Source organism: Nerophis lumbriciformis, linkage group LG05 (assembly GCF_033978685.3).
Source record: "Nerophis lumbriciformis linkage group LG05, RoL_Nlum_v2.1, whole genome shotgun sequence".
NCBI classification, from domain to species: Eukaryota; Metazoa; Chordata; class Actinopteri; order Syngnathiformes; family Syngnathidae; genus Nerophis; species Nerophis lumbriciformis.
Window position 1 is genome coordinate 6,960,163 of NC_084552.2, and position 22,521 is coordinate 6,982,683.

The 22,521-nt window shown below is 40.9% G+C and overlaps 2 protein-coding genes across 6 annotated transcripts in view; one reads left to right on the forward strand and one right to left on the reverse strand.

Moving 5' to 3' along the window:
* The first annotated feature begins 8,129 nt into the window (after positions 1-8,129).
* On the forward strand, positions 8,130-15,521 carry ucmaa (upper zone of growth plate and cartilage matrix associated a). Its single transcript, XM_061959119.1, has 5 exons — positions 8,130-8,211; positions 8,308-8,367; positions 8,426-8,518; positions 12,345-12,443; positions 15,319-15,521. Exons 1-5 carry the CDS (start codon positions 8,157-8,159, stop codon positions 15,405-15,407), a joined length of 396 nt encoding a protein of 131 aa, XP_061815103.1. The 5' UTR covers positions 8,130-8,156; the 3' UTR covers positions 15,408-15,521.
* A 3,617-nt stretch (positions 15,522-19,138) lies between these two features.
* Positions 19,139-22,521, reverse strand: part of mcm10 (minichromosome maintenance 10 replication initiation factor) — a 38,508-nt gene continuing 35,125 nt past the window's right edge. For all 5 annotated transcript variants that reach the window (XM_061959118.1, XM_061959117.1, XM_061959116.1 and 2 more), the window contains one exon: positions 19,139-19,329. In XM_061959118.1, coding sequence (XP_061815102.1) covers positions 19,246-19,329 — 84 coding nt within the window. In that variant the 3' untranslated portion in view covers positions 19,139-19,245. The remainder of the gene's footprint in view (positions 19,330-22,521) is intronic.

The following is a 22,521-nucleotide window of genomic DNA, read 5'->3' on the forward strand; positions in this document are numbered from 1 at the left end:
CTTCTCGATGCCCTGTTTGACCCCTGACCTCACACATTAATATTAAGGGTGTGAATGGTTGACCTCACACATTAATATTAAGGGTGTGAATGGTTGACCTCACACATTAATATTAAGGGTGTGAATGGTTGACCTCACACATTTATATTAAGGGTGTGAACGGTTGACCTCACACATTTATATTAAGGGTGTGAATGGTTGACCTCACACATTAATATTAAGGGTGTGAATGGTTGACCTCACACTAGAGATGCGCGGATAGGCAATTTATTTCATCCGCAACCGCGTCAGAAAGTCGTCAACCATCCGCCATCCACCCGATGTAACGTTTGATCAGAACTGCACCCGCCCGCCATCCGCCCGATCTAATATAGATGATGCAAGGCATTAGTGAGCCTGCCAACTACTCCGGTTTTCCCGTAATTCGTACGGTTTTCATCAACCTATTCCGGGTTTTTCATTAATTCAAAAAAAAAAAAAGGGTGAAAACTACGCGAATTGCACCTTGTGCAGACAAGATTTTTCGATCGGACACGGAGGAATTAGCGATGTAAAAGACCACGTTGGGACAAAAAAACACAAGTCTAATGCCGTTGCTAGCGATACAAGTGGAAAACTTTCAACGTTTTTCGTCGCCCAAACAGATTCTTTGGATGTGATAAATGCCGAAGTTTTATTTACGGAGGCAATAATTGAGCATGGATTTCCAATCGCACTGGCTGATCACATGGGACAGTTAAATGTTTGTAATGCAACCTTTAAAAATCATTACGCGGTGATCGCGGTCCCAAAAATAAACTTTTCTTGCATGATAATGTCCAGAAAAATTCGCTTCATATTACTATAGAGTCCTTTTAACGAATGAGTTTGATGGTTTATCACAAACCTTAAATGAAAGAAGTCCTTTGTTCTCCTGCACCATGGCCTTGCTTCGTGTTTGGTGCGCAAGCTTTATAACCTCACTGAGGTTATAAAGCTTTTGCCTGTTAAAGAAAGGAGACTGATCCAATGCAGCACAGACTTTCGCGTGCCACGCTGTCACGACCCAGACGCACACCAGTGCGCAATCATATGGGAGCCGCGCTGAGCGCACCTCCAAGCGCATCTCGCTGCCGGCGACGGCCGGGTATATGGGCCCGACGCTCCAGCGCCATCCATTTTCAGGGCTAGTTGATTCGGCAGGTGGGTTGTTACACACTCCTTAGCGGGTTCCGACTTCCATGGCCACCGTCCTGCTCTCTATATCAACCAGGGTGAGCCCCACCCCTTTCGTGAGCGCACTGCGCGCGGAGTGACCCCTGTTACGCGCCCCCGGCAACAGGGGTGGCGGGCAGGTAAGCTGCGCGGGCGGAGCGCGCGGAGTGACCCCTGTTACGAGCCCCCGGCCACGGGGGTGGCGGGCAGGTAAGCTGCTTACCTGCTGCGCGTGACGCCGGCCGCGGCGAAGGCGGACGAGGCGGGGTGTCGGTGCGGTGGGCGCGGTAGTGACCCTGGACGTGCGTCGGGCCCTTCTCGCGGATCGCCTCAGCTACGGCTCCCGGTGGGGCCCTCTCGGGGGAAGGGGCCTCGGTCCCGGACCCCGGCGAGGCGTCCCTTCTCCGCTCCGTAAAAGTGTCCATCTCTTTTTTTTTTCTTCTTCTGTTGTGGCATATGCTGCAGGTGCCTGCTCGTTTTTCGTATGTGGGTAACAACATTTAACTATGTATATATATTTCCCAATTGGTTTAACTGCCACCCGCAAAAAAAATAAAAAAATAAATATATCTAATTAATCCACCCGACCCGACCCGCGCGCGGATAAAATCTTTTTTTTTTTAATTTCATCCGCCCGATCCGTGGATAATCCGCGGACTCCGCGGTTGTGTCCGCAAACCGCGCATCTCTACCTCACACATTAATATTAAGGGTGTGAATGGTTGACCTCACACATTAATATTAAGGATGTGAATGGTTGACCTCACACATTAATATTAAGGGTGTGAATGGTTGACCTCACACATTAATATTAATGTGTGAATGGTTGACCTCACACATTAATATTAAGGGTGTGAATGGTTGACCTCACACATTAATATTAAGGGTGTGAATGGTTGACCTCACACATTAATATTAAGAGTGTGAATGGTTGACCTCACACATTAATATTAAGGGTGTGAATGGTTGACCTCACACATTAATATTAATGGTGTGAATGGTTGACCTCACACATTAATATTAAGGGTGTGAATGGTTGACCTCACACATTAATATTAAGGGTGTGAATGGTTGACCTCACACATTAATATTGAGGGTGTGAATGGTTGACCTCACACATTAATATTAAGGGTGTGAATGGTTGACCTCACACATTAATATTAAGGGTGTGAATGGTTGACCTCACACATTAATATTAAGGGTGTGAATGGTTGACCTCACACATTAATATTAAGGGTGTGAATGGTTGACCTCACACATTAATATTAAGGGTGTGAATGGTTGACCTCACACATTAATATTAATGGTGTGAATGGTTGACCTCACACATTAATATTAAGGGTGTGAATGGTTGACCTCACACATTAATATTAAGGGTGTGAATGGTTGACCTCACACATTAATATTAAGGGTGTGAATGGTTGACCTCACACATTAATATTAATGGTGTGAATGGTTGACCTCACACATTAATATTAAGGGTGTGAATGGTTGACCTCACACATTAATATTAAGGGTGTGAATGGTTGACCTCACACATTAATATTAAGGGTGTGAATGGTTGACCTCACACATTAATATTAAGGGTGTGAATGGTTGACCTCACACATTAATATTAATGGTGTGAATGGTTGACCTCACACATTAATATTAAGGGTGTGAATGGTTGACCTCACACATTAATATTAAGGGTGTGAATGGTTGACCTCACACATTAATATTAAGGGTGTGAATGGTTGACCTCACACATTTATATTAAGGGTTTGAATGGTTGACCTCACACATTAATATTAAGGGTGTGAATGGTTGACCTCACACATTAATATTAAGGGTGTGAATGGTTGACCTCACACATTAATATTAATGTGTGAATGGTTGACCTCACACATTAATATTAAGGATGTGAATGGTTGACCTCACACATTAATATTAAGGGTGTGAATGGTTGACCTCACACATTAATATTAAGGGTGTGAATGGTTGACCTCACACATTAATATTAAGGGTGTGAATGGTTGACCTCACACATTAATATTAAGGGTGTGAATGGTTGACCTCACACATTAATATTAAGGGTGTGAATGGTTGACCTCACACATTAATATTAAGGGTGTGAATGGTTGACCTCACACATTAATATTAAGGGTGTGAATGGTTGACCTCACACATTAATATTAAGGGTGTGAATGGTTGACCTCACACATTAATATTAAGGGTGTGAATGGTTGACCTCACACATTAATATTAAGGGTGTGAATGGTTGACCTCACACATTAATATTAAGGGTGTGAATGGTTGACCTCACACATTAATATTAAGGGTGTGAATGGTTGACCTCACACATTAATATTAAGGGTGTGAATGGTTGACCTCACACATTAATATTAAGGGTGTGAATGGTTGACCTCACACATTAATATTAATGTGTGAATGGTTGACCTCACACATTAATATTAAGGGTGTGAATGGTTGACCTCACACATTAATATTAAGGGTGTGAATGGTTGACCTCACACATTAATATTAAGGGTGTGAATGGTTGACCTCACACATTAATATTAATGGTGTGAATGGTTGACCTCACACATTAATATTAAGGGTGTGAATGGTTGACCTCACACATTAATATTAAGGGTGTGAATGGTTGACCTCACACATTAATATTAAGGGTGTGAATGGTTGACCTCACACATTAATATTAAGGGTGTGAATGGTTGACCTCACACATTAATATTAAGGGTGTGAATGGTTGACCTCACACATTAATATTAAGGGTGTGAATGGTTGACCTCACACATTAATATTAAGGATGTGAATGGTTGACCTCACACATTAATATTAAGGGTGTGAATGGTTGACCTCACACATTAATATTGAGGGTGTGAATGGTTGACCTCACACATTAATATTAAGGGTGTGAATGGTTGACCTCACACATTAATATTAAGGGTGTGAATGGTTGACCTCACACATTAATATTAAGGGTGTGAATGGTTGACCTCACACATTAATATTAAGGGTGTGAATGGTTGACCTCACACATTAATATTAATGGTGTGAATGGTTGACCTCACACATTAATATTAAGGGTGTGAATGGTTGACCTCACACATTAATATTAAGGGTGTGAATGGTTGACCTCACACATTAATATTAAGGATGTGAATGGTTGACCTCACACATTAATATTAAGGGTGTGAATGGTTGACCTCACACATTAATATTAATGTGTGAATGGTTGACCTCACACATTAATATTAAGGGTGTGAATGGTTGACCTCACACATTAATATTAAGGGTGTGAATGGTTGACCTCACACATTAATATTAAGGGTGTGAATGGTTGACCTCACACATTAATATTAAGGGTGTGAATGGTTGACCTCACACATTAATATTAAGGGTGTGAATGGTTGACCTCACACATTAATATTAAGGGTGTGAATGGTTGACCTCACACATTAATATTAAGGGTGTGAATGGTTGACCTCACACATTAATATTAAGGGTGTGAATGGTTGACCTCACACATTAATATTAAGGGTGTGAATGGTTGACCTCACACATTAATATTAAGGGTGTGAATGGTTGACCTCACACATTAATATTAAGGGTGTGAATGGTTGACCTCACACATTAATATTAAGGGTGTGAATGGTTGACCTCACACATTAATATTAAGGGTGTGAATGGTTGACCTCACACATTAATATTAAGGGTGTGAATGGTTGACCTCACACATTAATATTAAGGGTGTGAATGGTTGACCTCACACATTAATATTAAGGGTGTGAATGGTTGACCTCACACATTAATATTAAGGGTGTGAATGGTTGACCTCACACATTAATATTAAGGGTGTGAATGGTTGACCTCACACATTAATATTAATGGTGTGAATGGTTGACCTCACACATTAATATTAATGGTGTGAATGGTTGACCTCACACATTAATATTAAGGGTGTGAATGGTTGACCTCACACATTAATATTAATGTGTGAATGGTTGACCTCACACATTAATATTAAGGGTGTGAATGGTTGACCTCACACATTAATATTAAGGATGTGAATGGTTGACCTCACACATTAATATTAAGGGTGTGAATGGTTGACCTCACACATTAATATTAAGGGTGTGAATGGTTGACCTCACACATTAATATTAAGGGTGTGAATGGTTGACCTCACACATTAATATTAAGGGTGTGAATGGTTGACCTCACACATTAATATTAATGGTGTGAATGGTTGACCTCACACATTAATATTAAGGGTGTGAATGGTTGACCTCACACATTAATATTAAGGGTGTGAATGGTTGACCTCACACATTAATATTAAGGGTGTGAATGGTTGACCTCACACATTAATATTAAGGGTGTGAATGGTTGACCTCACACATTAATATTAAGGGTGTGAATGGTTGACCTCACACATTAATATTAAGGGTGTGAATGGTTGACCTCACACATTAATATTAAGGATGTGAATGGTTGACCTCACACATTAATATTAAGGGTGTGAATGGTTGACCTCACACATTAATATTGAGGGTGTGAATGGTTGACCTCACACATTAATATTAAGGGTGTGAATGGTTGACCTCACACATTAATATTAAGGGTGTGAATGGTTGACCTCACACATTAATATTAAGGGTGTGAATGGTTGACCTCACACATTAATATTAAGGGTGTGAATGGTTGACCTCACACATTAATATTAATGGTGTGAATGGTTGACCTCACACATTAATATTAAGGGTGTGAATGGTTGACCTCACACATTAATATTAAGGGTGTGAATGGTTGACCTCACACATTAATATTAAGGATGTGAATGGTTGACCTCACACATTAATATTAAGGGTGTGAATGGTTGACCTCACACATTAATATTAATGTGTGAATGGTTGACCTCACACATTAATATTAAGGGTGTGAATGGTTGACCTCACACATTAATATTAAGGGTGTGAATGGTTGACCTCACACATTAATATTAAGGGTGTGAATGGTTGACCTCACACATTAATATTAAGGGTGTGAATGGTTGACCTCACACATTAATATTAAGGGTGTGAATGGTTGACCTCACACATTAATATTAAGGGTGTGAATGGTTGACCTCACACATTAATATTAAGGGTGTGAATGGTTGACCTCACACATTAATATTAAGGGTGTGAATGGTTGACCTCACACATTAATATTAAGGGTGTGAATGGTTGACCTCACACATTAATATTAAGGGTGTGAATGGTTGACCTCACACATTAATATTAAGGGTGTGAATGGTTGACCTCACACATTAATATTAAGGGTGTGAATGGTTGACCTCACACATTAATATTAAGGGTGTGAATGGTTGACCTCACACATTAATATTAAGGGTGTGAATGGTTGACCTCACACATTAATATTAAGGGTGTGAATGGTTGACCTCACACATTAATATTAAGGGTGTGAATGGTTGACCTCACACATTAATATTAAGGGTGTGAATGGTTGACCTCACACATTAATATTAAGGGTGTGAATGGTTGACCTCACACATTAATATTAATGGTGTGAATGGTTGACCTCACACATTAATATTAATGGTGTGAATGGTTGACCTCACACATTAATATTAAGGGTGTGAATGGTTGACCTCACACATTAATATTAATGTGTGAATGGTTGACCTCACACATTAATATTAAGGGTGTGAATGGTTGACCTCACACATTAATATTAATGTGTGAATGGTTGACCTCACACATTAATATTAAGGGTGTGAATGGTTGACCTCACACATTAATATTAATGTGTGAATGGTTGACCTCACACATTAATATTAAGGGTGTGAATGGTTGACCTCACACATTAATATTAATGTGTGAATGGTTGACCTCACACATTAATATTAAGGGTGTGAATGGTTGACCTCACACATTAATATTAAGGGTGTGAATGGTTGACCTCACACATTAATATTAAGGGTGTGAATGGTTGACCTCACACATTAATATTAAGGGTGTGAATGGTTGACCTCACACATTAATATTAAGGGTGTGAATGGTTGACCTCACACATTAATATTAATGGTGTGAATGGTTGACCTCACACATTAATATTAATGGTGTGAATGGTTGACCTCACACATTAATATTAAGGGTGTGAATGGTTGACCTCACACATTAATATTAATGTGTGAATGGTTGACCTCACACATTAATATTAAGGGTGTGAATGGTTGACCTCACACATTAATATTAATGTGTGAATGGTTGACCTCACACATTAATATTAAGGGTGTGAATGGTTGACCTCACACATTAATATTAATGTGTGAATGGTTGACCTCACACATTAATATTAAGGGTGTGAATGGTTGACCTCACACATTAATATTAATGTGTGAATGGTTGACCTCACACATTAATATTAAGGGTGTGAATGGTTGACCTCACACATTAATATTAAGGGTGTGAATGGTTGGGCACTTAATGATTTCATTCCTGGGGTGACCATTCACTTCTCATGTCAACACGCTTCTCCATTCAGACACATGTAATATTCTGTATAATGTTGTCTATCTGTGTTGGCCCTGTGATGAGGTGGTGACTTGTCCAGGGTGTACCCCGCCTTGCACCCGGATGGAGCTGAGATAGGCTCCAGCACCCCCAAAAGGGACAAGCGGTAGAAAATGGATGGACATTTGTTTCCAAACAGGTGAGAAAAGCCCCTGATGGAGATGGTCTATGAATGTTTATTGGAGGGGAAAAGTAGAAAATGATAAGAAGTGTCAATCAATGATTTGTGTGTCAATAAAAGATCAAAATGATATATTTGCTGGTGTAAAGAAAGAGGCCCCTCCCTCCTCACTCGGACTCTCTCTCCTCCCAATGTGTTGATGCACACCTACTTTGTTTGGTCCGTGGCAGAAAAGTGCAGTCCACTCTCCTCTGTGCAACATGTCCTGGACTCCCAGACTCTTGGCTCTGGTCTTCCTGGCTGCCCTCCTCAGTGGTGAGTGCCCTCCTGCTCCTGGGTGTGTCCACTGCCCTCCTCAGTGGTGAGTGCCCTCCTGCTCCACTGACATCATCTTCATCACTTTCTGATCAGTTTCTAGTCTTGCTGACGGTGCAGCAGTGCGGGATGACTCCAAGTCAGCTGACACCAAAGGTGCGGAAACACCATGGAAATATTACCTCGGCTGCCTTTTAACCTCTGACCTTTGCAGAGGGCGCTCGCAGGGTCTTCATGCCTGAGGCCGACGCCGACAACTTTTTCAAACGCCGCAGTCGCCGCTCCGTGAGCTACTACGAACAGCTGGGTGAGTTACTACCGACAGCTCGGTGTGTTACTACCGACAGCTGGGTGAGTTACTATGATCAGCTGGGTGAGTTACTACCGACAGCTAGGTGAGTTACTACCGACAGCTGGGTAAGTTACTATGATCAGCTGGGTGAGTTACTACCGACAGCTCGGTGTGTTACTACCGACAGCTAGGTGAGTTACTACCGACAGCTGGGTGAGTTACCACCGACAGCTAGGTGAGTTACTACCGACAGCTGGGTAAGTTACTATGATCAGCTGGGTGAGTTACTACCGACAGCTCGGTGTGTTACTACCGACAGCTAGGTGAGTTACTACCGACAGCTGGGTGAGTTACCACCGACAGCTAGGTGAGTTACTACCGACAGCTGGGTAAGTTACTATGATCAGCTGGGTGAGTTACTACCGACAGCTCGGTGTGTTACTACCGACAGCTGGGTGAGTTACTACCGACAGCTCGGTGTGTTACTACCGACAGCTGGGTGAGTTACTATGATCAGCTGGGTGAGTTACTACCGACAGCTGGGTAAGTTACTATGATCAGCTGGGTGAGTTACTACCGACAGCTGGGTGAGTTACCACCGACAGCTAGGTGAGTTACTACCGACAGCTGGGTAAGTTACTATGATCAGCTGGGTGAGTTACTACCGACAGCTCGGTGTGTTACTACCGACAGCTAGGTGAGTTACTACCAACAGCTGGGTGGGTTACTACCGACAGCTCGGTGTGTTACTACCGACAGCTAGGTGAGTTACTACCGACAGCTCAGTGTGTTACTACCAACAGCTAGGTGAGTTACTACCGACAGCTGGGTGAGTTACTATTATCAGCTGGGTGAGTTACTACGATCAGCTGGGTAGTTACTATGATCAGCTGGGTGAGTTACTATGATCAGCTGGGTGAGTTACTATGATCAGCTGGGTGAGTTACTACGATCAGCTGGGTAGTTACTATGATCAGCTGGGTGAGTTACTAGGTGAGTTACTACGATCAGCTGGGTAGTTACCATGATCAGCTGGGTGAGTTACTATGATCAGCTGGGTGAGTTACTAGGTGAGTTACTATGATCAGCTGGGTAGTTACTATGATCAGCTGGGTGAGTTACTAGGTGAGTTACTACGATCAGCTGGGTGAGTTACTATGATCAGCTGGGTGAGTTACTAGGTGAGTTACTACGATCAGCTGGGTAGTTACCATGATCAGCTGGGTGAGTTACTATGATCAGGTGGGTGAGTTACTAGGTGAGTTACTACGATCAGCTGGGTAGTTACTATGATCAGCTGGGTGAGTTACCATCCTAGAAGACAGAGGGAAAGTGTCTGGCAAAGTGAGCATGTTCAGGGTGGCTGCTAAGTTAATCAGGTGGAGCATGTGCAGAAGGAGGCGCAGGGTCGTGTGGAGCAAGGAAGTGGCCTTCAAGTGCAGGGCTGTCAGAAATTCAGTTTGGCCCACAAGATGTCATGACTTTAATTACAAACCCCATTTCCATGAGTTGGGAAATTGTGTTATATGTAAATATAAACGGAATACAATGATTTGCAAATCCTTTTCAAGCCATATTCAGTTGAATATGCTACAAAGACAACATATTTGATGTTCAAACTCATAAACTTTATTTATTTTTTTTGCAAATAATAATTAACTTAAAATTTCATGGCTGCAACACGTGTCAAAGAAGTTGGGAAAGGGCATGTTCACCACTGTGTTACATCACCTTTTCTTTTAACAACACTCAATAAACGATTGGGAACTGAGGAAACTAATTGTTGAAGCTTTGAAAGTGGAATTCTTTCCCATTCTTGTTTTATGTAGAGCTTCAGTCGTTCAACAGTCCGGGGTCTCCGCTGTCGTATTTTACGCTTCATAATGCACCACACATTTTCGATGGGAGACAGGTCTGGCCTGCAGGCGGGCCAGGAAAGTACCCGCACTCTTTTTTTACGAAGCCACGCTGTTGTAACACGTGCTGAATGTGGCTTGGCATTGTCTTGCTGAAATAAGCAGGGGCGTCCATGAAAAAGACGGCGCTTAGATGGCAGCATATGTTGTTCCAAAACCTGTATGTACCTTTCAGCATTACAGATGTGTAAGTTACCCATGCCTTGGGCACTAATGCACCCCCATACCATCACAGATGCTGGCTTTTCAACTTTGCGTCGATAACAGTCTGGATGGTTTGCTTCCCCTTTGGTCCGGATGACACGATGTCGAAACATTTCCAAAAACAATTTGAAATGTGGACTCGTCAGACCACAGAACACTTTTCCACTTTGCATGAGTCCATCTTTCATGAGCTCGGGCCCTGAGAAGCCGGCGGCGTTTCTGGATGTTATTGATAAATGGCTTTCGCTTTGAATAGTAGAGCTTTAACTTGCACTTACAGATGTAGCGACCAACTGTATTTAGTGACAGTGGTTTTCTGAAGTGTTCCTGAGCCCATGTGGTGATATCCTTTAGAGATTGATGTCACGGTCATTCAATGTTGGTTTCCGGCCATGCCGCTTACGTGTAGTGATTTCTCCAGATTCTCTGAACCTTTTGATGATATTATGGAGCGTAGATGTTGAAATCCCTAAATTTCTTGCAATTGCACTTTGAGAAATGTTGTTCTTAAACTGTTTGACTATTTGCTCACGCAGTTGTGGACAAAGGGGTGTACCTCTATATCATTAATGAAAAAAAAAGTTTATCAGTTTGAACATCAAATATGTTGTCTTTGTAGCATATTCAACTGAATATGGGTTGAAAATGATTTGCAAATCATTGTATTCCGTTTATATTTACATCTAACACAATTTCCCAACTCATATGGAAACGGGGTTTGTAGAAATCTAACTGCAATTCATTTTGAAAAGTCATTCATATGCTAATTCTTTGTCTATCTTGTGGACAATGCGAGTATTTCAGGTCAAATGGCCATTTATCAAGCCATGAATAGCAGCATTTACCTATATGATCCAATGCAAACAACCTTCCCTAGTCATGGTGCAACAAAAAAAGAAAGAAATTGAACCAACACAAAATGCCAACAGACATGCTCACACACACATAACACAATTTGCAGATATTATAAAAAAAAACGTCCATGCACCATTAAAACAATTCTGAAGTACACCCTTTTAAATCTATTACAATGCATGATGGGAAAATTGCAAAACACTCTCTCCACACTTATCCATGTTTGGCACATTTTAGCTGCTTGATGTTCCTGATTGATGACAAAACTTTAAGGAGGTTGTCACTGAAGTAAACAAGGTAGGACTTTCACATACTCTTAATATCTAATGATATGAATTCCATGATAATAATATGATATGTACACATAATAATAATAATAATATTATATGTACACATAATAATAATAATAATTTGTTATGTACACATAATAATAATATGATATGTACAAATAATAATATATGTACACATAATAATAATAATAATATGATATGTACACATAATAATATATGTACACATAATAATAATAATAATATGATATGTACACATAATAATATATGTACACATAATAATAATATGATATGTACACATAATAATAATAATAATATGATATGTACACATAATAATAATAATAATAATATATGTACATATAATAATAATAATTTGTTATGTACACATAATAATAATAATAATAATATGATATGTACACATAATAATAATAATAATGATATGTACACATAGTTACTTTACCTACAGTCAGCTTTGGGCCCTCTACTAAATATTTGTTTAGCCCAATACGGCCCCCAGGGTAAAAAGTTGGTGTGAGGTACATGGCTGACCAGGTGTGTGCTTGCACCTGCTCTCCATAGCGGAGCAGAAGGTCCAGCGGGCCAACACAGAGCGCTGGAGGGAATACAACGAGGATCGACGCAACAAGTACGAGAACTACGCCGAAGAGGACCGCGATGGTATGAAAAACTTTTATCCTCGTGTTGTAATAGCTCATTAAAATGCACAAACCACTCTAATTGCATCAGGTGTCAATTCATGTTCAATGAGGCCCACATTGCAGTTAACAGCAAATAATCGAGGAAGTTGATGTACTCTGTAGATTTTACACTCAAACTGGCAACTCAAGTCACCAGAATTTTATTGTAAAATACGGAGGATTTTTTTTTACAACCTAAGGGGGGTGATCAAGGGTGATGGGTCAAATGCAGAGAATCATTTCACCACACATAGTGTGTGTGTGACAATCATTGCTACTTTAACTTCAACTTTAAATAGAAAAACAGTACCACGTTTTTTTTACGGAAAAAAACAACGTAGTCGCATAAATTTTACTGTGAAATTTACCGTGTACCATTGTTTGTTCTTTTATTCTGGCAACTGAGCTGCCACTTTAATGTAAAGAAAAAGTGGTACTTTATTTATACTTATACAACATATACATACACACAACAATTATGTATATATATACACATACACATACTATATATATATATATATATATACATACATACAGACATATACACACATATATACACGTAAATACATATATATATATATATATATATACACGCACATACATATATACACACACACACATATATATATATATGTGTATACACACATATACATACATATATATATATATATATATATATACATATATACACACACATACTGTATATATATATATATATATATATATATATATATATATATATATATATATATATATATATATATATATATATATCAGTGACGTGCGGTGAGGTTGATGGCTGGTGAGGCACTGACTTCATCACAGTCAGATTTACAAACATATGAACCCTAAAGAGTATCTTATTCACCATTTGATTGGCAGCAGTTAACGGGTTATGTTTAAAATATCATACCAGCATTCTTCCCTGCTTGGCACTCAGCATCAAGGCTTGGACTTGGGGGTTATTAAATCACCAAAAAATATTCCCGGGCGCGGAGCCGCCGCTGCTGCCCACTGCTCCGCTCCCCTCACCTCCCAGGGGGTGAACAAGGGGATGGGTCAAATGCAGAGGACAAATTTCACCACACCTAGTGTGTGTGTGACAATCATTGGTACTTTAACTTAACTTTAACTTTACACATACAAACTGTAGCACACAAAAAAGCACATTTAATAAAAAAACGTTATGGTCTTACCTTTATTTATAAATGCGCCGCTTTTGTGCTGATTAATGAATCCTCTGACGGGAGTGTTATATCAACTAAAGCCCTCACTTAAACTTTCCACGTGCAAGATTGAATCTATTTAAAAAAGTGTAACCGAGGGTTTATAAATGTCGCCTATACTGTATGAAACTACAAAATAACAAACACGGAGGCTCCAGTTTACACGAGGACCACTTTATTTACCTTCTTTCTAAAACTTCTGCTCCACTCCAACGTGTCAAAATTCCGCTCTTAGCGCCTTCAAAATAAGAGCTCAAGGCATATACTGTATAACAGCGCATAACAGGAACTTAACATCACAAAGAGGAAAGCCCATAAAAATAGGTTACAAAAGTTATTTAATAAGAAGCCAAAAAGTGCAAAAACAATAATGTTCGTGTTGGAGGAGTTGTGAATTAGATACACCTGCAGTCTGCAGGTGTACCTAATGTAGTGGCCCAGCAGTCATTCGCAACTCCTCCAACACCAACATTATTGTTTTTGCACTTTTTGGCTTCTTATGAAATAACGTTTTTAAATAGATTCAATCTTGCACGTGGAAAGTTTAAGTGTGGGCTTTAGTTGATAGAACACTCCCATCAGGGGTTGCCGTGCATTCTACGGCGGGGGTGCAGGAGGCGTGGCTACTGGAGCCTCAGCCAGTGCGTCTTTTGCAGCCGTTTTATGATCGCTCAGCACAAGAAATACTTTACACACATACAGTTGTTGACAAAATACACTGTACATTATATACCACAGCTAACTAAACTATGGAAATGTATAATATAGTTCATATAGCAATACAGTTTCACTGCACAGCAGGCCAGCAGTTAGCCGAGTCATTGCGCAATCCATGTTGAGGCACTGAGTGACGTGCCTCGACTGGCTGCTGTTCACCGCACCGTCTCTTCTCAGTATTTGAACGGCAAATGCGAAAATTCAGCGATTTTGAATAAAAATAATCTAAAACTGGTGAAGTTAAATGGAAAATAACTTTATAGTATAATCACTGGATACATTTGACAATTTAATATATATTTTTTTCTTTTTAAATTTTTTTTCTTTCCATGATGACAGGTGAGGCCCCGCCTTATTTAGATAGCCCTTAATCACAAGTGTCTCATGTAGGTATATACTGTACATATACATACATATACAGTACAGGCCAAAAGCTTGGACACACCTTCTCATTTCAGTGCGTTTTCTTTATTTTCATGACTATTTACATTGTAGATTGTCACATCAAAACTATGACACCTGTGAGGTGAAAACCATTTCAGGTGACTACTTCTTGAAGCTCATGGAGAGAATGCCAAGAGTGTGCGATAAAGTAATCAGAGCAAAGGGTGGCTATTTTGAAGGAACTAGAATATAAAACATGTTTTCAGTTATTTCACCTTTTTTTTGTTAAGTACATAACTCCACATGTGTTCATTCATAGTTTTGATGTGACAATCTACAATGGAAATAGTCATGAAAATAAACATTGAATGAGGAGAAAGTATGTCCAAACTTATGGCGTGTACTGTATATACACATACATAGTATGTACATACCTACAACATTAAAAGATGTATTACTATTGTTTTAAACAATATACTGTAATAATATGTCTCTATGTACAAATGTTGACCTTTTTTAAATCCACAGAGCAAACTGAAAGAACGAGGGAGACAAACGAGCAGATTCGGGAGTATCACTACGATGGCCGTTATCCCCGATACCACTGGTTCCACTAGTGAGGCTTCCACACCGACATTTTTAAACTAAACTTACATTTCCATACGGCTTCAAATGTTTACGGACACTTGTATTGTGCAGCGAATACTGGTGAAGTCAATTGTAAATAAAGGAAAACCTTTTGCTTCAACTCTTTTTTTCTTCCATGCAACTAGAATGCAAGTGCAATAAAAGTTGAAGGCATGAATTCAGAAGGCACTTGTTATTGCCAGCGAAGGCAGCACTTGACACACGTCAGCATGGTGGAGAATGGAAAATAGAAGGGCTGCTGTGGAATATGAGACAAGAAGAATTGATCTGCAGAAGTCATCAGGAGGAAAGTATTTGCTGACAATTGCCAAAAGTCCTGCCTAAGATGTCCAACATCTGGACTCAAATATCTTCCACTTCTTCTGGAGAAACAGTCAAGTGCATGAGCTGACTTCTTCATGATGTGGCCCCTCACACATCACACCTTTCATGAGGATTCTCTCCAAAGGGTACATCCAAATTCATTTGAAAGAAAAGTTAATGACTGCTACAACTTAGTGGACAATGTCAGTAATCCAGGCTAAAGATTGCCTTTTCCTAGGTGCAGCCACCACTGCTGCCCACTGCTCCCCTCACCTCCCAGGGGGTGAACAAGGGGATGGGTCAAATGCAGAGGACACATTTCACCACACCTAGTGTGTGTGTATGACTATCATTGCTACTTTAACTTTACTTTATTTTGAAATGTAAACTAGCTCATAATTTGTATATATGGCCTAATGACCAGCTCAGTGGCCTTGTGGTTAGAGTGTCCGCCCTGAGACTGGTCATACCAAAGACTATAAAAATGGGAGCCATTACCTCCCTGCTTGGAATTGGGGGTTAAATCACCAAAATGATTCCCGAGCGTGGCCCCCGCTGCTGCTCACTGCTCCTCTCACCTCCCAGGGGGTGAACATGGGGATGGGTCAAATGCAGAAAATCATTTCACCACACCCAATGTGTGAGTGACAATCATTGGGACTAACTTTAAATCCAAACAATGGTTTCCACTCACAGTGCAAATAAACTTAACACAACCTGCTCACTGAACTCTGTGGATGTTATAAACTTCTCTTTCTTTGGTATTTCTAGTTATCATGACATATATGTATTGTTGCATCTGAACAATTATATTGTTGATAATAGAGGTAATTATTGTTATTATTCATTATCAATAGTGATATTTCTATTGGTATTTGTATTGATCCATTTGTAGTGTAATAATATTCATTGTCATTTCTGTATTATTATTTATTTCACTAACTGCTTATTTGCTATCACTTTTACTATCATATTTGTTGATGTTGTCCTGTTGTTGTCTCTCTGTCTAATCCCCCTCTTGTCCCCACAATTTCCCCCTCTGTCTTCCTTTTTTTTCTCTTTCTATCCCCTCCTGCTCCGGCCCGGCTGCACCAAATGATAATATAAATACATTTAATAAAGTCAAATACAAAAAAATGTTGTAAAGTAAATGTGTACAGCAGATATAGATCATCTACATTTACTATCCATCCATCCATTTTCTACCGCTTATTCCCTTTGGGGTCGCTGGAGCCTATCTCAGCTACAATCGGGCGGAAAGCGGGGTACACCCTGGACAAGTCAACACCTCAACACAGATAGACAGACAACATTCACACTCACATTCACACACTAGGGACCATTTAGTGTTGCCAATCAACCTATCCCCAGGTGCATGTCTTTGGAGGTGGGAGGGGCCTATCCCCAGGTGCATGTCTTTGGAAGTGGGAGGAAGTCGGAGTACCCGGAGGGAACCCACGCAGTCACGGGGAGAACATGCAAACTCCACACAGAAAGATCCCGAGCCCGGGATTGAACTCAGGACTACTCAGGACCTTCGTATTGTGAGGCAGACACACTAACCCCTCTTCCACCGTGCTGCCCTACATCTACTATATAAATGGTAAATAGGTTATACTTGTATAGCTTTTCTACCTTCAAGCATACTTGCCAACCCTCCCGAATTTTTGGGAGACTCCCGAATTTCAGTGCCCCCCCAAAATCTCCCTGGGCAACCATTCCCCCGATTTTCACCCAGACAACAATATTGAGGACGTGCCTTAAAGGCACTGCCTTTAGCGTCCTCTACAACAGCGTGCCGGCCCAGTCACATGTTGTATGCGGTTTCTGCATTCACAGAAAGTGACTGCAAGGCATACTTGATCAACAGCCATACAGGTCACACTGTGGGTGGCCGTATAAACAAGTTTAACACTGTTACAAATATGCGCCACACTGTGAACCCACACCAAACAAGAATGACAAACACATTTTGGGAGAACATCCGCACAACATAAACACAACAGAACAAATACCCAGAATCCCTTGCATCCCTAACTCTTCTGGGTTACAATATACACCCCCGCTACCACCAAAAGTTTGCAGACGACACCACCCTCATCGGGCTCATCTCGGATGGCGATGAGACCGCCTACAGGAGAGAGGTGGACCGGCTGGCGTCCTGGTGCAGCCTCAACAACCTGGAGCTGAACGCCCAGAAAACAGTGGAGATGATAATGGACTTCAGGAAAGTCACAACCCCACCATCCCCCCTCATCCTGATTGACTCTCCCACCCCCGTCTCCATTGTGGACTCATTCCGTTTCTTGGGCACCACCATCACCCAGGACCTCAAGTGGGAGCCTCATTAAGATGGCCCAGCAGAGGATGTACTTCCTGCGGCAGCTGAGGAAACCTAAGGTGCCGACCGAGATGCTGGTGCAGTTTTACTCAGCCATCATCGAGTTCATCCTCACCTGCTCCATCACCATCATACTTAATTCACTAATTGTTGTTATAGACTTACATTTTGCACAAAAGGAGAACAGGAAGTGAACAAATGTGTTAGTAATTGTTATGAAAAGGAAAAGAGGCAGGATTTAATCAGCTCTGCTTTTTCCTACTCTTTTTTTAGACATGTAAACAGAAAGTGCAATTTGTCATGTATCAAGTTGCAACTACCAAGCATGTTCGGAATAAACCTAAATTAAAAAGGTCAGTACTTACCAAACGTACTGTCAGGGACTGTTGTTGGTGTTGAACCCCAGGATGCAGAGATGGCAGGCGTAGCACAGGAAATCATGGAGCCCTGACTGGAGGGCGAGGCAGGCCTGATTGGCAACTGCAACCAGGTGTGCCAGGCTGCCAATCAGGGACAGGTGAGGGAAACGAGCGCTCAGGGACACATGCAGGAAGTGGAAGCAAAATAAATGCGCTGACAGGAAATAAACAAACTGACAAATAAACCAAACTGTCAGCAACAAGCCTGGCACGTACTTATATGGGCATGCCCATGTAAATGTTCTAAGCCTGCTCTCTTCCCTCATTTGACAAATGGGCTTGCATTGATGTCAATATGTGCCAAACGTACTTATATGGGCATGCCCCATTTGGTTATGGAATTTCTATTGCAACGCACGTGTCTGCTGATTACAGAGTTAGCACGTTGAGCAAATGTGTGAGAAAAATCCTGATACTTACAGAAAGTTGTCTTTTGACTCTCAACTTCAGCACGGGCAAAATGAGGAGGTGGGCTGGTGGAGTTCATGTAGAAAATAGGAGGAAGTGATGCAGGAGTCCAAAGGTCAAATAGAAAAGAGTATACTAATGAATGGGTCCTCAACACAGTACACAATTTGAAAAGTGAAATCCTGTGTGGTAAAGTCACGTCACGAACACACACAGTGAATGTGTCAAGTATTACTTTAATCAATGATATATTTCTTTCCATGATCAGCATTAAAAAGTCTATGAATAACAACAGTCACATGCATGGAAGGTGTTCCAGTAAAAAGAAAAGTGGATCTACTTGAGACTGTTGAGGAACTTGCCATGTTCCTCTCCTCGCGGCAGGAGAAGTTCTCCACCGATTTTTGGGCCTTTTTTCTCCTGCAGTAAAGAAAAGGAGATGTCATCTCTGCTTTTGACCACATGTAAAAACAAACAAATTGGGGGAAATCCAAACAAATCCAATACAAAAGAGGCTTTGCAAAGACAATAATGCTTTGTTTTATTGACACATTGCTTCATTGTTTCTCATTTCTATGACAGGAAATCAACGCCTCTTTTCAAAGAAATGTCTTCAAAGAGGTCCACAGCAGCAAATAAACACAATTCATGCTGAGTCAAGAAGTTTTTGTTTTTGAACTGCGCTGCATTTGAAGTAATATGATTGGTCAATATTCAGCAGCTTTATCTGCCTCTGCATGCGCCTCAGGGTGTTGTTGACAAAGTGCTATTAACGCTGGCTCAGCCGTTTGCGCCTTACAACATGGCTTCTGTTGTGCAATATACTTGTTCAAAAAGGACTATCCACCTCAGGGGTGTCCAAACTTTTTCCACTGAGGGCCTCACACTGAAAAATGAAAGCATGTGGGGGCCATTATGATATTTTACATTTTTAAAACCAATTTTAAACCCTTAGGGCTTCCCTCAAGTTTGGTCCCAGGTCTCGGTCATAAAATGTTTCAAAATAAGTCATGGGGGCAGCATGGCGTAGTGGGTAGAGCGGCCGTGCCAGAAACCTGAGGGTTGCAGGTTCGCTCCCCGCCTCTTACCATCCAAAACACTGCTGTTGTGTCCTTGGGCAGGACACTTCACCCTTGCCCCCGGTGCCGCTCACGCTGGTGAATGAAGGATGAATGATAGGTGGCAGTCGGCAGGCGCAAACTGGCAGCCATGCTTCCGTCAGTCTACCTCAGGGCAGCTGTGGCTATCAAAGTAGCTTACCACCACCATGATGTGTGAATGAATGATGGCTTCTCACTTCTCTGTGACGCTTTGAGTGTCTAGAAAAGCGCTATATAAATCTAATCCATTATATATACAGGTAAAAGCCAGTAAATTAGAATATTTTGAAAAACTTGATTTATTTCAGTAATTGCATTCAAAAGGTGTAACTTGTACATTATATTTATTCATTGCACACAGACTGATGCATTCAAATGTTTATTTCATTTAATTTTGATGATTTGAAGTGGCAACAAATGAAAATCCAAAATTCCGTGTGTCACAAAATTAGAATATTGTGTAAGGCTAATACAAAAAAGGGATTTTTAGAAATGTTGGCCAACTGAAAAGTATGAAAATGAAAAATGTGAGCATGTACAATACTCAATACTTGGTTGGAGCTCCTTTTGCCTCAATTACTGCGTTAATGCGGCGTGGCATGGAGTCGATGAGTTTCTGGCACTGCTCAGGTGTTATGAGAGCCCAGGTTGCTCTGATAGTGGCCTTCAACTCTTCTGCGTTTTTGGGTCTGGCATTCTTCATCTTCCTTTTCACAATACCCCACAGATTTTCTATGGGGCTAAGGTCAGGGGAGTTGGCGGGCCAATTTAGAACAGAAATACCATGGTCCGTAAACCAGGCACGGGTAGATTTTGCGCTGTGTGCAGGCGCCAAGTCCTGTTGGAACTTGAAATCTCCATCTCCATAGAGCAGGTCAGCAGCAGGAAGCATGAAGTGCTCTAAAACTTGCTGGTAGACGGCTGCGTTGACCCTGGATCTCAGGAAACAGAGTGGACCGACACCAGCAGATGACATGGCACCCCAAACCATCACTGATGGTGGAAACTTTACACTAGACTTCAGGCAACGTGGATCCTGTGCCTCTTCTGTCTTCCTCCAGACTCTGGGACCTCGATTTCCAAAGGAAATGCAAAATTTGCATGGTTGGGTGATGGTTTGGGGTGCCATGTCATCTGCTGGTGTCGGTCCACTCTGTTTCCTGAGATCCAGGGTCAACGCAGCCGTCTACCAGCAAGTTTTAGAGCACTTCATGCTTCCTGCTGCTGACCTGCTCTATGGAGATGGAGATTTCAAGTTCCAACAGGACTTGGCGCCTGCACACAGCGCAAAATCTACCCGTGCCTGGTTTACGGACCATGGTATTTCTGTTCTAAATTGGCCCGCCAACTCCCCTGACCTTAGCCCCATAGAAAATCTGTGGGGTATAGTGAAAAGGAAGATGCAGAATGCCAGACCCAAAAACGCAGAAGAGTTGAAGGCCACTATCAGAGCAACCTGGGCTCTCATAACACCTGAGCAGTGCCAGAAACTCATCGACTCCATGCCACGCCGCATTAACGCAGTAATTGAGGCAAAAGGAGCTCCAACCAAGTATTGAGTATTGTACATGCTCACATTTTTCATTTTCATACTTTTCAGTTGGCCAACATTTCTAAAAATCCCTTTTTTGTATTAGCCTTACACAATATTCTAATTTTGTGACACACGGAATTTTGGATTTTCATTTGTTGCCACTTCAAATCATCAAAATTAAATGAAATAAACATTTGAATGCATCAGTCTGTGTGCAATGAATAAATATAATGTACAAGTTACACCTTTTGAATGCAATTACTGAAATAAATCAAGTTTTTCAAAATATTCTAATTTACTGGCTTTTACCTGTATATATATCTTTTTTTTTTTTTTCAATGCTTGCATCTGTAGATCAACTTCAGATCTATCGTTTTTTATAAAGTTTTATATTTTTATAAATGGGTTATGATAAATGGGTAATACTTGTATGGCGCTTTTCTACCTTCAAGGTACTCAAAGCGCACATTCATCCATTCACACACACATTCACACACCGATGGTGGGAGCTGCCATGCAAGGCCCTAACCACCACCCATTAGGAGCAAGGGTGAAGTGTCTTGCTCAAGGACACAACGGACGTGACAAGGTTGGTAGAAGGTGGGGATTGAACCAGGAACCCTCAGGTTGCTGGCACGGCCACTCTCCCAACCGCGCCACGCCGTCCCCTTATGTCCTTTTTGTTCAAGAAAACCCCATTTTTAAAGGCAAAAACACAAAATATTGAATATTTTCCACACCAAAAAATGTTGAAAGTGAAATATTTGAAGTGTAGTAATGGGAGCCTTAAATAGGTCAATCATTTGTAGCAACATTGAAAATGGAGATCTATCCAAGTTTTTTTTATTATTCTTTTACTGTTTATTGTTTATGCCCTTTTTGTCATAGAAAACTGTTGTTTTTACAGCAAACACACAAAATATGCAAGTAATTAGAGCCTTATATAGGTCAATAACATTGATTTTGATTTATTATTAA